Source organism: Taudactylus pleione, unplaced genomic scaffold, assembly GCF_031769625.1.
Source record: "Taudactylus pleione unplaced genomic scaffold, aTauple2 ptg000054l, whole genome shotgun sequence".
Lineage (NCBI taxonomy): Eukaryota > Metazoa > Chordata > Amphibia > Anura > Myobatrachidae > Taudactylus > Taudactylus pleione.
In genome coordinates, this window is record NW_028284456.1 from 7,034,603 (window position 1) to 7,048,672 (window position 14,070).

General features: G+C 42.0%; 1 protein-coding gene across 2 annotated transcripts in view; it reads right to left on the reverse strand.

The window, feature by feature from the left end:
• Positions 1–14,070, reverse strand: part of PDE1C (phosphodiesterase 1C) — a 648,265-nt gene that overhangs the window by 93,491 nt on the left and 540,704 nt on the right. For both annotated transcript variants that reach the window (XM_088464282.1, XM_088464275.1), the window contains exon 9: positions 3,093–3,221. In XM_088464282.1, the coding sequence (XP_088320408.1) occupies positions 3,093–3,221 (129 nt within the window). The remainder of the gene's footprint in view (positions 1–3,092; positions 3,222–14,070) is intronic.

A 14,070-nucleotide genomic window follows, 5' to 3' on the forward strand; every position in this document is an offset into this window, starting at 1 on the left:
GCCTAGTTCCTCTTCAGACAGCTGAAGGAAAGCTTTCAGTCTTGGCTGGCAGCATATAAAGGCATGAGGAACTTTGGCATATTAGGGAGCTCTGGTATAAGGGGCAATGAGTTGCTGTCCTGAGCATGATGGAGTTCTGGCAAATAATTTGGCATTAGGGGCCTCTGGGCAGAGGGAAGGCTCTGGTCAGACATAATTGCTTGAGGAGGATCTGGGCAGACATAAGGGCATCAGGGGGCTCTGGACAGACATATAGGAATGAGGGGGCTATGGGCAGATATAAGGGCATGAGGGGGTTAGGGTACTATCACAAGCCACCGCTGCACCTTGTTTGACAACAGTGCTCCAGGCATCCTCTCAGGCCCGTTGCTAAGAGACCAGGATGCCGGGCTGCTACTTCATGAGGTTCTCCTACCTGGCTGCACCATCATATCTGCCCTGTCCTGATTGGATCCTTCTCCTTTTTCACCTCTGCTGATTCTCTGCTCGGATGCCGGCTATAGCGTTTAGCATGTGTCTTCCGGTTCCGTGTGTGGAGATCATTCTCGCAGTGTGTTCCAGCACCTCCTGTCCAGCGTGTATCTTTACAGCCTCAGCAGTACTGTGGCATCTGAGTGGACTTTTTGTTACCAGCCTCACAGCAGCCTCAGCCGCACTGCAGCGTCTGAGCGGACTTTTAGTTACCAACTTCACAGCAGTCTCAGCCGCACTGCTGCGTCTGAGTGGACTTTTAGTTACCAACATCACAGCAGTCTCAGCCGCACTGCTGCATCTGAGTGGACTTTTCTTACTTCATCCCGGACACATCACGGCCGTTAGGCCACAGCTGAGCAAAAGACTTTCACGACTGCCTCAGCCACAAGGCCGCATCCCAGCCAAGTATACATCAGCCCTCAAGGCTGCAACTTCGCCACAAGGCGCATCCCAGCCATGTACACATCAGCCCACAAGGCTGCAACTCGGCCACAAGGCCGCATCCCAGCCAAGTACACAACAGCCCTCAAGGCTGCAACTCGGCCACAAGGCCACACCTCAACAAAGTATATATCAACCTCAAGGCTATAATTATCATTTTCTCACATCTCAAACCTTGTACACATCAGCACTCAAGGCTACCACTGGGCCAATTCCGCATCTCCTACCTTGTTGTTTTCTGACCTTTCTGACTACTGCAGGCCTTTTGGCTACTTTCTTATCCAGTCTTCTTCAAGCTCCTTTGTGTTCCTCTTTTCTGATTACTTTAACCATTCACACACAGTGAATCTACCCAGTGATTCATAACAGGTATATAATTGGACATGAGCAGCTCTGATGCATATACATGGGTATGAGGAGGTTCTGGGCTGGAATATATGGGTATGAGGGAAATTTGGGCTGTCATATAAGAAGCAAGAGGCAACTCTGAGGCATATAAAGGGGCATGAGGAGGCTCTGGTCTGCCATATAAAGGGGCATGAGAAAGGGGCATGAGGAGGCTCTGGTCTGCCATATAAAGGGGTATGAGGAGGCTCTGGTCTGTCATATAAAGGGGCATGAGAAAGGGGCATGAGGAGGCTCTGGTCTGCCATATAAAGGGGCATGAGGAGGCTCTGGTCTGTCATATAAAGGGGCATGAGAAAGGGGCATGAGGAGGCTCTGGTCTGCCATATAAAGGGGTATGAGGAGGCTCTGGTCTGTTATATAAAGGGGCATTAAAAAGCTCTGGTCTGCCATCTAAAGGGGCATGAGGAGGCTCTGGTCTGCCATTTAAAGGGTCATCAAGAGGCTGTGGACTGTTATATAAAGGGATATGAGGAGGCTCTTGGCTGGCATATAAAAGGGGCTTGAAGAGGCTCTGGGCTGGCATATAAAGGGGCATGAGGGGGCTCTTTATTAGAGTGGTAAGAAAATATCTTGAAATCAAACAAAATGGCTGTAACCCTATTGCGGTTTTAGCCAATCCCCTAGCCACACATCCCTGTCCTGGAATATGGCCAATCAAAAGAAGTAATCATCATCATCACTGTGCAACTTACACCAGGGAATGCATGGCCAACCTTTCCAAATGATTATGTTTGTGACTTTTTGCCAGACATTTTATTTATTCATTTAATTGCAATCCGCGACTACACCATGCCCTTAATGTACATTGGCCTAGGTGTACACAGTCGCATGTCTGTCTAACGAAAAAAAAAGATGTGCATTGCGAAAAGATGCCACAAATCACATTTATGTCTCACTCAGATAAGGCCCTTTATTTGCTTGCAGATAAGAGGCATTATTAGCACAGAGGCCCTGATTCAGAGCCGGACGCTCTGCCAGAATCAGGGCCTGCCTTCTTGTTTTTTAGAGCGGCCTCCCGGCCGCTCGCATATAGTGAGCGGCCAGGAAGATGGTCGCGATGGTCAAGACCATCGCGACCATCGGGCTTGCGACGAGACCCTTGTGGTAGGGTCTCGTTGCCGCAAGCCCCAGAGAGATTTCAGCTCTCACAGAGCCGAAATCTCTCCCATTGACATCACTCGTGATGTCAGTGGGGCCGCCCCCAAACGGAGGCGTTCACATGGGAAAGCCTCCATTTGGGCAGCCACTCCCCCGGCCTGCCCACCAAAGGGGGCGTGCTGTCACTCAACATCGACAGCACGCCCCCTTTGGTACGAGACCCGGAGCGACGGTTTGCCCGTCGCTATCCGGGTCTCGCGCATGCGCAAGACGAAGCCGGCTCCATCGTGCGCATGCGCACTGGGCCACCATCGACCCGCTTGTGAGCGCATAGCGCTCGCGAGCGGGTCTGAATCAGGCCCAGAGTCCCTGCCATACAAGTTCTAATGTGTTCAACAAAAGGTGTTCTTGGGTCATAGAATCTCAGCGCTTACACTGCCTATCCCATGCAGGCAAATAGAGGGGATAAGTGCGGAAATGCACATTTGAACTATAGTATTTACAGGATGTGAAGTTTTAATAACAGACATATGTTTAATGTATGCAGGTAGAAGCCCAGCCACCCCACAGAATCATATAACACAGCAAAACATGCCTGCACCAAAGGATTCTGAGTAAATACATGCATACTTACAAAAGAAAGCAGATTATATATTGCTTACACATCTCACCTCCAGTCATCCTTAGAAAGGTTATAGAGTATATTCATTTCCTCATCATCCTGAAGGAGGCGATATGCTGCACTTACATGGTGATTTTCAAGTACAGATCGGTCATTGTATAGAACTGCTGAATCTGACCTGAAACAGGAAAAAGAGTAAACATCACACTACTGTTATTTTTAGTACTATGAACCTTCATTTATAAAGGGACAGCATTCTATACTGTCCCTTCCAATTCGGACCAAACACAGGGCCTGATTCAGAGGCGGACGCAAGGCCGATGATTGCTGAGATGAACGATTTATTTTGTACTGCGCATGCGTCAGTTGCACTGCGCACGCATCAAGTTTGATTACCGACAGCGGTCACAGCGAGGACCATTTGTGGTAGGTAATAAGGTGATGGCGAGTTAAACGCAGGCGTGTCGCAACCAATGTGTGTCTCAGCCTGTGACTGCGCCTGTGTACGCACTTGCAAAGGCTCCGGCGGCTTACTTCCTATGGCTGCTGAGAGGATAGATTCTGTGACTGATTTGTGACCGATGGTGTGGCTGTACAAATCCTAGTAGCTGCGGCATTAGCATATTTTCGCAGAACCGAAATGCGTACAGAATCGCAGTTGTGGTGGGATTTCTGCTCCTCTAAATCAGGCACACAGTTATAAAGACCAGATATTAGGAAAACAGCAGGAAAACAGGTAAGTGGACGCTACTGTACTTGCAAGCTTACAATCTATAGAAATCTACACAAAAGTGCTATCTTGGGACATGAGATTAAATGCAAGAGATTGGATATTGGCCCAGCCAGATGGCAATGGTAACAGTTCTTAGTGGGACTATATGATCCAGTCACCACAGCAATGCTGGTTTGGGAGTCTGAATATAATACAGTATAAATGCATGTTCTGCATGAGCTGTGAAGAGAGGAGGTAACTAGGAGTGTAAGAAGGAGGTTCAGTATGACAAACATGCCTAAAGAATTGAGTAACAGAAGATACACATGAAGTGCACCCAATGGGATACATTTTGTTGAATATTAAGTCAGTCCATACAATGTATGCCTTCACTGTGTCTGTGTAGGTGACAGGTGATCTTTCTATGCTAGATGTACAATGTTGTCAGCAAATCAAGCTATCAGGTTTTTCCTATTCTCAGGATAAGCCTGTTTATCTAAAGCAGGATGGTTCTATCTAGGACTACTGCTCTTTTATACTTTGTTAAGAGTGATATATTTACACTACACAATACTTAGTTTATGCCAGTGGTTCTCAAACTTTTTTGAACAGCGGCACCTTAGAGTATCAGCATTGTTTTCACGGCACCCCTAAGCCAAAAATTTGTTATTGAGAAATTCAGAATTTTTTTTTGTAAATTGTGGTTACCCATCATCCTTAGGGTCAGTTATGTGGTGGTGGACGGGTCTGTGCTTCTGTTTGTCCACATATTTACATTACATTGACCATAAAGAATTTGATTTTGTTCTGGACCACCATCCTGAGGCACCCCTGCAAGTGTCCTGAGGCACCCCAGGGTGCCACGGCGCACAGTTTGGGAACCACTGCTTTATGCCTTTGGATACATTTACTTTTTACATTAAAAATAATTTAGATCTATCCACAGATTCTTGCACTTAGCATTTATTGGAACTGAGTCCATCATTATAATGGGGTCCTGAGGCATGGCACATTCAAGGGGTAGTGGTTTCTGAGTATGGTGCTCCACAATATAGTATGGTGGTCAAAGTGATAAGAACTACTGTATGATACATTGCTTTAGGTTGGTTATCTTAGGTGGCACCCCTTGTCCCCTGCCCCCAGATTAGTAGAACTGCAGTAGGAGAGCAAGGGGCTTTCTTGCAATATTCTTAATGGCAGTTTCCCTATTCTGCATGCATGGAAATTCTGACATCATAGCACATCACTGGTTATTTGAGTTTTTACTCTCCAAACCAATCCGTAATAAATCCGGTGGCTTGCTGGACAAACCCACCAACATTCCCGTTCCTTAATAAATAACATGTGGTGTTTTTTTTCACCCGTTGTTTGTCTGTAATTTGATAGAAATACAAGTCTTGGATAGAATATAGTAAGAGCCACAGCCTCAAACTGTAATCTGTAATCAGAGCAAATAACCCACCTCTAGCATAGATCATCAGTGTAAAAATATTGCTTTTATACAGCAATGTCAGTGTCATAGACATTTCAAAGTCCCAGTTATGTATTAAGTTTGCATTATTCTTGAATTATGAGCAAAGGACTTCAGATTTAGTTTTGTCTGGTGAAATGGTAATGACAATAGGCATTTTTCCTTTGAATGGTTGGTTTCATCCGGACTGGAAATTGTTTAATTACATTTAAGGAATGCAGGCAACCTAGTACAATTCAGGACACACTGTGCAAAAGTGTTATGCTGGAATCATACAGTCATTTTTATTGAAAACATATTTATCTTCACACAGCCCTTCACTACTTGGGAGTCCAGCTTTAAGCGATTGGCATATGTAGGTATACTACAGGATATTTACATATAAGAAGTAATTCTTAAATTGTACAGTATAAGCTTAACATGGGGACAATAATTAAATAGGAGATGGCAAAAACTACCTCTTAAATACACTAGAAGAATAAATCTCATTAAGATGGTACTATTCCCTAAAATACTATACCCATTTCAAGTCTACTATACTCTACTACTTACGAAAAGGGATGAGAGATTGCTAAATAAAGAATTTAGGAAATTTATATGGAATAATAAACAACTCCGTATAGCTCTAGTTAAACTTCAGCAAAAAGTATCTGAAGGGGGTTTAAATCTCCCGAACATTAAGAGATATAACATTGCTAGCATTCTTAGATACATTAGGGATTGGATGCATAATGGTGCATACACACGGTCAGATTTGAACGATGAATGATTTGAACGATTTTACCAACGATTTCATGAACGATGAACGATTTCTGACAGTATTAAAATGAATGAAATCATTAAAATCTGACTGCAAACACATCAAATTTCAGATATCGTTATCAGACATGCGGGCACGAGCATCATTCATCGATGCATGCCACACATGTCAAATATATGAACGATTGAACGATATTTGCAATCGATATCGTTCATATCTTTAACAAAATCTGACCGTGTATGCAAAACTATGCAAATACCAAACTATAACAATCATTTTTGCTAGACGGGTCACTTATCTCATTTTTACATGCTATAAGATCTGATCTCACGATAGATATCCAAAATAATCCTTTATTAATGACAGTATGGGAAACTTGGAAAAATATTAGGAAACAATTAGGATTAATCAACATTATTTTTGAAGTTTGTGAACAATCGCTCATTGCAAAGGGGAGGAGCAGCTGAGCGTTTTCTGAGATGGAAACTAAATGGAATAATAAATATAGGGGATTTAATTAACACCAGAATGGGGAAATTGATGTATATTGAGGAATTTATGAGGAAATATACTGTAATCTTACTATTAAAGGATACATTTGCATTATTCCAGGCCCTTCATTATGCTCAAGAAATGATACAGGAATTATCGCAAAATGATATCAATAATTACTAGGATAAAATACTTAATAAACAGCTAATAGTTAGACAGGCTATTACAGTACATTATAATCTACTGAGAAAATTGTTAGACACCTCCATAATAGAGAGAGGAATTGAAAAATGGCAAGATACCTTCCCTGATATTTCAGTAGAGAATTAAGATCATTAGAATATTGTAATAAAACTATAACATCTGTGTCATATAGAGAAATGATTTTGAATATATACCATAGAGGACTGATGTGAATGTCCAAATATTCTCTGTAAAGCGCTACGGAATATGTGTGCGCTATATAAATAACTGGTAATAAATAAATAAATAATAAATATACGAGTATAACCCCACAAAGGAGATTTAAGATGAGACTTGCTGAATCAAATGAATGCCCTAAATGTAAGGAATTTAATGCTTCACTATATCACTGTTTATGGGAATGTTCCGAGATAAAACACTTTTGGGGACAGGTACAAAATTTTACATATACACACTTAGTAGAATATGTTCCTTGTACAGCAAAATGGGCAATTCTGGGGATATTAGATTCTGATCTAAGATATACTAAAAGAAGCAATACTTACAATAGTATTAGCAGTGGTAAAAAAAATTTATATAATACCCCTTTTCCACCAATATTCCGGGTCTGACCCAGAGTTGGAACAGAGGGCCTAATTCATACCCGCTCATGAGCGCTCGCAAGCGGGTCGATGTTGGCCCAGTGCGCATGCGCAAGACGGAGGCGGCTCCATCGTGCGCATGCGCGAGACCCGGAGAGCGGCGGGCAAGCCGTCGCTATGGGTCTCGCTACAAAGGGGGCGTGCTGTCGATGGTGAGTGACAGCACGCCCCCTTTGGTGGGCGTGCCGGTGGCATGCCTGCCCAGACAGAGGCATTCCCATGGGAACGCCTACCTTCTGGGGCCGGCCCCACTGACATCACAAGTGATGTTAGTGGGAGTGCCTTCGGCTCTGATAGAGCCGAAAGCACTCCAGGGCTTGCGGCAACAAGACCCTACCACAAGGGTCTCGTCGCAAGCCCGATGGTCGCGATGGTCTTGACCATCGCTCTATAGTGGGAGTGCCTTCGGCTCTGATAGAGCCGAAAGCACTCCAGGGCTTGCGGCAACGAGACCCTACCACAAGGGTCTCGTCGCAAGCCCGATGGTCGCAATGGTCTTGACCACCGCTCTAAAAATGAAGAAGGATGGCCCTGATTCAGAGCGAGCGCTCTGTCAGAGCGTCCGGCTCTGAATCAGGGCCAGAGTTCCTATCCGGTTCAGACCCGGAATTTAGCCGGCACCGACTCGGGATATTCCCGAGTCAGCGCCGCTCACACCGGAGTCGGGTCTGCATAGACCCGGCTTTCCCCCAGTGAAAGTGGACGCTTGGAGATGACGTCATCTCCAAGCGCCACTGAAGCCGGACCAATCGGCCGGCTTCCAGCGCACTCCTGGTCATCGTGACCCGGAGTGCGCTGTTCTCACAGCAGGATTTCACGGGCTACTACCGTGTTAAACCCTGCTATTTACCTGGGTTGGATTGCAGGGTCACTCAACCCGGCGATCCAACCCTCTCCCCTTTTACACCAAGGAGCTGCCTGGGTTAACCCTGCAATAACCCGGGTTTTAGCTCCAGTGTAAAAGGGGTATTACAAATATGGATCGAACCCAATCCACCATAAATATCTTTATTTTTAAGTATATTATTTTTTGTATTTAGAATGGAAAGGATAGAAACTGCTATACACAGGGAAAATATATTGAGAGGAAGGATTTATTCATTCTTTACCTGAATCTATAAAAATACAACTGCATAAGTGTTTTGAGAACACGGAATGGTATGAAACAAGCATCACCTTGGGAGATCCACCAATAAATTTGAAATAGAGATTAGGATTACCAATGTAGATAAAAAGAAATTATTATATCAGAATTAGGAAGAAATCATACCTCAAATGACATAAGAGGAAGAAAGGAAATGAAGATGAATTTAGATATTGCCAAATTGTGTAAGTTGATTTTGTATGTTGATGTTTTATATAAATATGATCCTACAAATCCTTTACAGTTATTAAGAAAATGTATTTGTGAAAAATCTGACTATGTTACATTATGTTTTTTAAATGAGGAGGAAACTTAATAAAGAGAATTAAAAAAAAAGTAGTTCTTACAATAGTGGGTTTTGGGATCCACATCTGGGGTGTAAGGAGGGGATTCTAAAATCCATTCCAGGTACATTATCCTTGTGCTGCGAGTGCAGCTTGAACTGATGTAAAAATAGCCCACCGTAAGTATACTGTTTTTATTAGTGAGACTTGCTATTTCCAACACTGACCACAATGTCAGCAGTCTCTGCGTGAACACATATTATAGTGCTTGATTTTTCTATAATGGGCTTTTACACTATAATGAAGTTTGGAAGCCAAGGGATAAGTGGAGTAGTGGGTCTGCCAACCAGTCAAGTGGCTGCCTCTGACTGCTGAGCATACTGACAACATTGTAGGCAATTAGGCAAGTAGGTGTATAACTAATAAAAATAGAAGCAATGTTTGAAGGACTTGGTAAGATTAATAACAGGTGAAAAGAACCTTTAAGGAGAGACAAGCCGGCACACTTGGTAGAAGTATACCCGTGTATAAATATCATTATTTCATCTTTTAATAGAATACTGTATATTAAATATATTTTGATGACAGGTTTAGATCAAATGTATTTTGTCTGAAAGGGTGAGAACATATGCACTTCGACTGTTGTTACTGTGCTATATTGTAGCTATTTATATTTCTAAGCATTTTAAATCCAGAGCCACCAAATTACTGTTATTACTGCTGTATTATCAGCATGGAAGTTTCTAATGAAAATACAAATCAATCAAAGGGAAGGAGTGATGCAAATCTATCTAAAAGGATTAAATTATAGATCCAGATTAAATGCAATGCTTTATAAATCAATCAAATTAATCATTGCCAGCCCCCTTACTTTTAGAGTAGTACTGATGAAATCGGTATGAATTACCGCTGGACCTAAGCCCGGCAGATGAAATACCGACGCTGGAAGGCCGGCACATGAAGATCCCGACAGAGGTAAGTAAGACCCATAACCCTCCCCTCCACCCCCGTAACCCTCCCTTAGGGGTGCCTAACCCTAACCTCCCCCCCTAGTGCCTAACCCTAACCTCCCACCAGGGGCACCTAAACCTAACCCTCCCTCCCCGCACCCTAAACCTAACACTTCCGGGGGGGTGCCTAAACATAACCTTCCCTCAGGGGTGCCTGATGCTAACCCCCCTTCCCCTAGCCTGGCCCTAACCCTCCTGGGGGGGTGCCTAACCCTAAAACCTCCTGGGAGCCCCTAAACGTAACCCCTCCACACCCCCGCGAGGCTATCACCTCCCGATGCCCGGCTTACTTGCGTTCGGTATGCCGGGCGTTGGGATTTCGGTGTGGGGCTAATGATAGGCGTCATATTTAGACGGCTATCATAAGTCCCATGCTGGGATTTCACTGTCAGGAAGCCGGCGGTCAGCATTTCGACCGCCGGCTTCCTGACTACATCCCGTACTGATGTGTGTATGAGTGCCTGTATGAAATAAATGCTTGTCTTAGAATAACAATGATCAGTACAGTAGTACCAAACTAAAAAGAAAAAAAAAATATTTTTTACATGGACTTTAAAGATATTGTTGCACCTTTGATTCCTTAAGCTGGGTACACACCTTACAACAATGCGACCCAGCAATGCAGTGAACGATGTAACGATACATCACGTGTGCCGTACACACTACACAATCCACCAAACAACGGCGCGATGTTTCATTACATGCTACATGTAACTACACTACGTCATCATTGAATCATCCCATTGGATGTGTAGCACATTCAATGAGCGATGGCCGGGAACTACGGATCGAGAGCACTCACTATACTATGTGTAGGATATATCGCTCCAATCCACGTTGGGACAATATACAGTATCAGACGACATATCATGTGGTGTGTAACCAGCTTAAGACAGATATTTACTTATTCTACCCTATCCTCCTCTCCATTTGGGAAGTGGTGGCCATGGCATAAATACGTCATGGATGGCAAAAGTGCGCAATTTGTACATAAACCCTCCCTATCTGATCTGCTCCAATTTAGTTTACATTAAGTAACATTTTCTTGATCTGTGGTTAATTGTATGTGTCTTGTGTCTTGTCTTCATTGTGCTGTGTGGTGTGTTTGGCCTAGGGTCAGGAACATGGAAACCAAATGTACATGTTAATGACCCTACCATAGGAATATTCAAATAAAACATAACTTTTATTAGCATAATTTAGCAATAAAACACATTGTATTCATGAATCTCAAATCAGCAAAATATTTCACAATATAGTGAAAAAAGTGTAGAAAAAAGTTTTTAGAACGAGGTCTGTGCACTTATTCAGTGTGTATTGTAATTCATGGTAAGTATTTAATATTATTCTTGTAACAGATTACAATAATTGCATGAGGATTACTCCAGTTTGTAACCTCATCTCTCCATCTTTTATCTGCATTCATTTACAGTAGACTACCTAATTCCACATTCCCTCAATCAGTTAAATGATGCTTCATTGTACATTTATTTAAGCTGAATATCCCTTGTCTGCCTTTTACTTTCTTTCCTTGCTTCATACTTGTTTAAACCACCCTAGCATTGGATCACCTAGCTTCACATGGTATCTTAGCACTCCAAAACACTACCCCATTTCTAATTTAATTGTATTTTTTGTACCACAGGTTAATGCTTATGTACACTTCTCATCCAAACAGGACATAATAATTATTCCAGTTAAGCAGATAAGCATTCAATTTAATTTGTCATGATAGGCAGTCACTTATGTGTTTAATCAAAAATCTCCTCTCTTACGGCTTGTCTTCATTGACCATCTGTTATTCCTATTCACATAACTTCACACAGTGTAAGCCACAAAGATTCTTATTTAAATATACGTAGATCACATTGTTCATTCTTTCTCATTGTCATAATCTTATATAAAGCAGGTATGTCATTATAGTCATTATTGTCTCATAGGGAGATTATTGGGCAATGCTGTATACAAATATTGATTGCATCTATGTATAGCTTCAAAACTATTTACTTTATCTATCATTGTATCTTTTCCAATTCCATTCATATTTTCTAATCTCATTAATTTCTACCATTTATTAAATCCATAGTGCATGTTTCTAGTCTGTTATGTTCTTCTAATGTTATCTCATTTAATTATATTAGTTGAAGCATTGTGTTATAGTTGTACTTCAACTTACACCACTGCCTATGTATTAATAATCACAGAACCTCCACAATTGTGAAGGTTTCATATCGCGACAGATATTTTCATTATTAATAAAAATATCACCACTACATACAAAGGGGAACTCGCGGGCATTTAATTTAAGTCGTTCACGTTTGTGAAAGACTTCTCCTGTGGAAGCTGTCACTGCGCATGCGCACAGTGTTAGCTTCCGCCACCGGCCAGTGGCTGCGGGAGAGAGATCGAAAGATCTCTCTCCTATTTGTAAGTCTGCATAGGCTTAAAGCAGTTTACACCATCCGAAGATGGAGTAAACTACCGGGTCCAAAATCTGAAAAACTTAACTTTTGAAGTTTGGTACATAGGGCTGAGATCGTAGTCCCATTTATAATAAAGGGGACTGTGATCTACAGTGCTAATTAGCACTCTGCCAGAGATTTCTGTGAAATCTCCTGCATTGTGCTATTAGTACATAGCAATAGTTCATAAAATTATGCAGAGACTGCAGTTTCCACATAATTCTATGAAAAAAATTCTTGATACGTAGGCCCCTATGTATTTCCATTTCATGGTAATACTGAAGTCATCACTCATTCACTGGATTTTTTCAAACATTTCATTCCCAAGTTTTATTTAAGCCATCCCCAATACATTCCTTTAAATATAAAATTTCACTAATCCTATGGAAACCATTTGTTGACCCATCCTCTCTCCAACTACCACTCTATTTCTCTCCTGTCTTTGTCTCCAAACTACAACTTATATACTGTACAACCAGCTATCCCACTTTCTCTCCTCACTCCCTGCTCTCTGCAATCGGGTTTTCCCCCCTCCATTCCACTGATTCTATACTCAAAAAAGTGATCGACGATCTACAGTACTTACAGCAAGTTTATGGTAAATTCTCCATACTTTTTTCGGAGTTTAGTACCAGTAGTTTATACCATCTTCAGATGGTGTAAACTACTGTAAGCCTATGGGTGCTCCAGGGGCAGGAGAGAGATCTTTCGCTCTCTCCCCTGCACCCCTGGCCAGTTCTGGAAGCTGAGTCTGTGCGCATACGCAGTGACAGCTTCCCCTGGGGAAGTCTTTCACTTCAGCGAAAGACTTCTCCAAAATGCCAGGGATATAACTCGTGGGGACAGCGGTTACTGCAACTGCTGTCCCTGTGAGTTCCCGGTAGTACATAGCCGGTATAATTTTATTAAAAATTAAAATATTCCCGGCGAGATAGATACATAATAATCGTGGCAGTGCCGCGATTATTAGTACATATACCCCTTAATCTTTTACTTTATTGCTTTCTCTCTCAGTGGGAGATATATCAAGCCTTCAAAGAGTGCAGATGTTGCCCCCTGAAACCAATTAGCTTTGAGGTAGCATTTATCAAGTATAAATCTATCTCTATATTACAGCTTACCGTACTCCCATGCTTCGTAAATTCTTCTAAAGCTCATTAAGTGCACAATAAGTGTATACTAAACATTTTTACATGTAGTGAGATTTAATGCAAAGCCAATATAAAACACACCTTTGACTCTCAAGTTAAAAGTTATATATACACACCAGGTTCAATTCATATTTGCACTTGTGTAATTCCTGTAAACTTACATGCAAATATGAATCGATTCTGCAGGAACCAAAATTCCAAACACTGTATTTAAAATGTAGTATGTGTGTGTCCTTAAATATTGCCTGATGTCATTGCCTCACAAAAACTAAATATTGAGATTATGGAAGTAATGGTCGGATACATCCAAATTGCTTTCTTTTGAAAATATAATTTTATTGAGCTTTCAAAAAAGTAACAAGAAAATTATAGCCATTATTAAAATCAGCAACAATCAATCCACTAATAGAGATAAGTATAACAATGAGTAAATGACTGAGCATCTGGTACTTATTGCAATGAATAACCAACAGATAAGGCTAATTAAGTTGTGACAGACATAGGATAAAGCTGAAGCTGAAATCGTGGACAGAAAGGCAAAAAAAAAAGAGGAAGGGAATGTAAGCACAGGGGACAAAGAGACAAAGAGATGGATGAAAGGACTTGCTGGAAGCACTGGGAAAAAAAAGGATTTTGTCTCAGTCTTACAGCCTTATTGTGAGGCCTCATCAGGGGCAGGGTGCACACTGCAGAAAA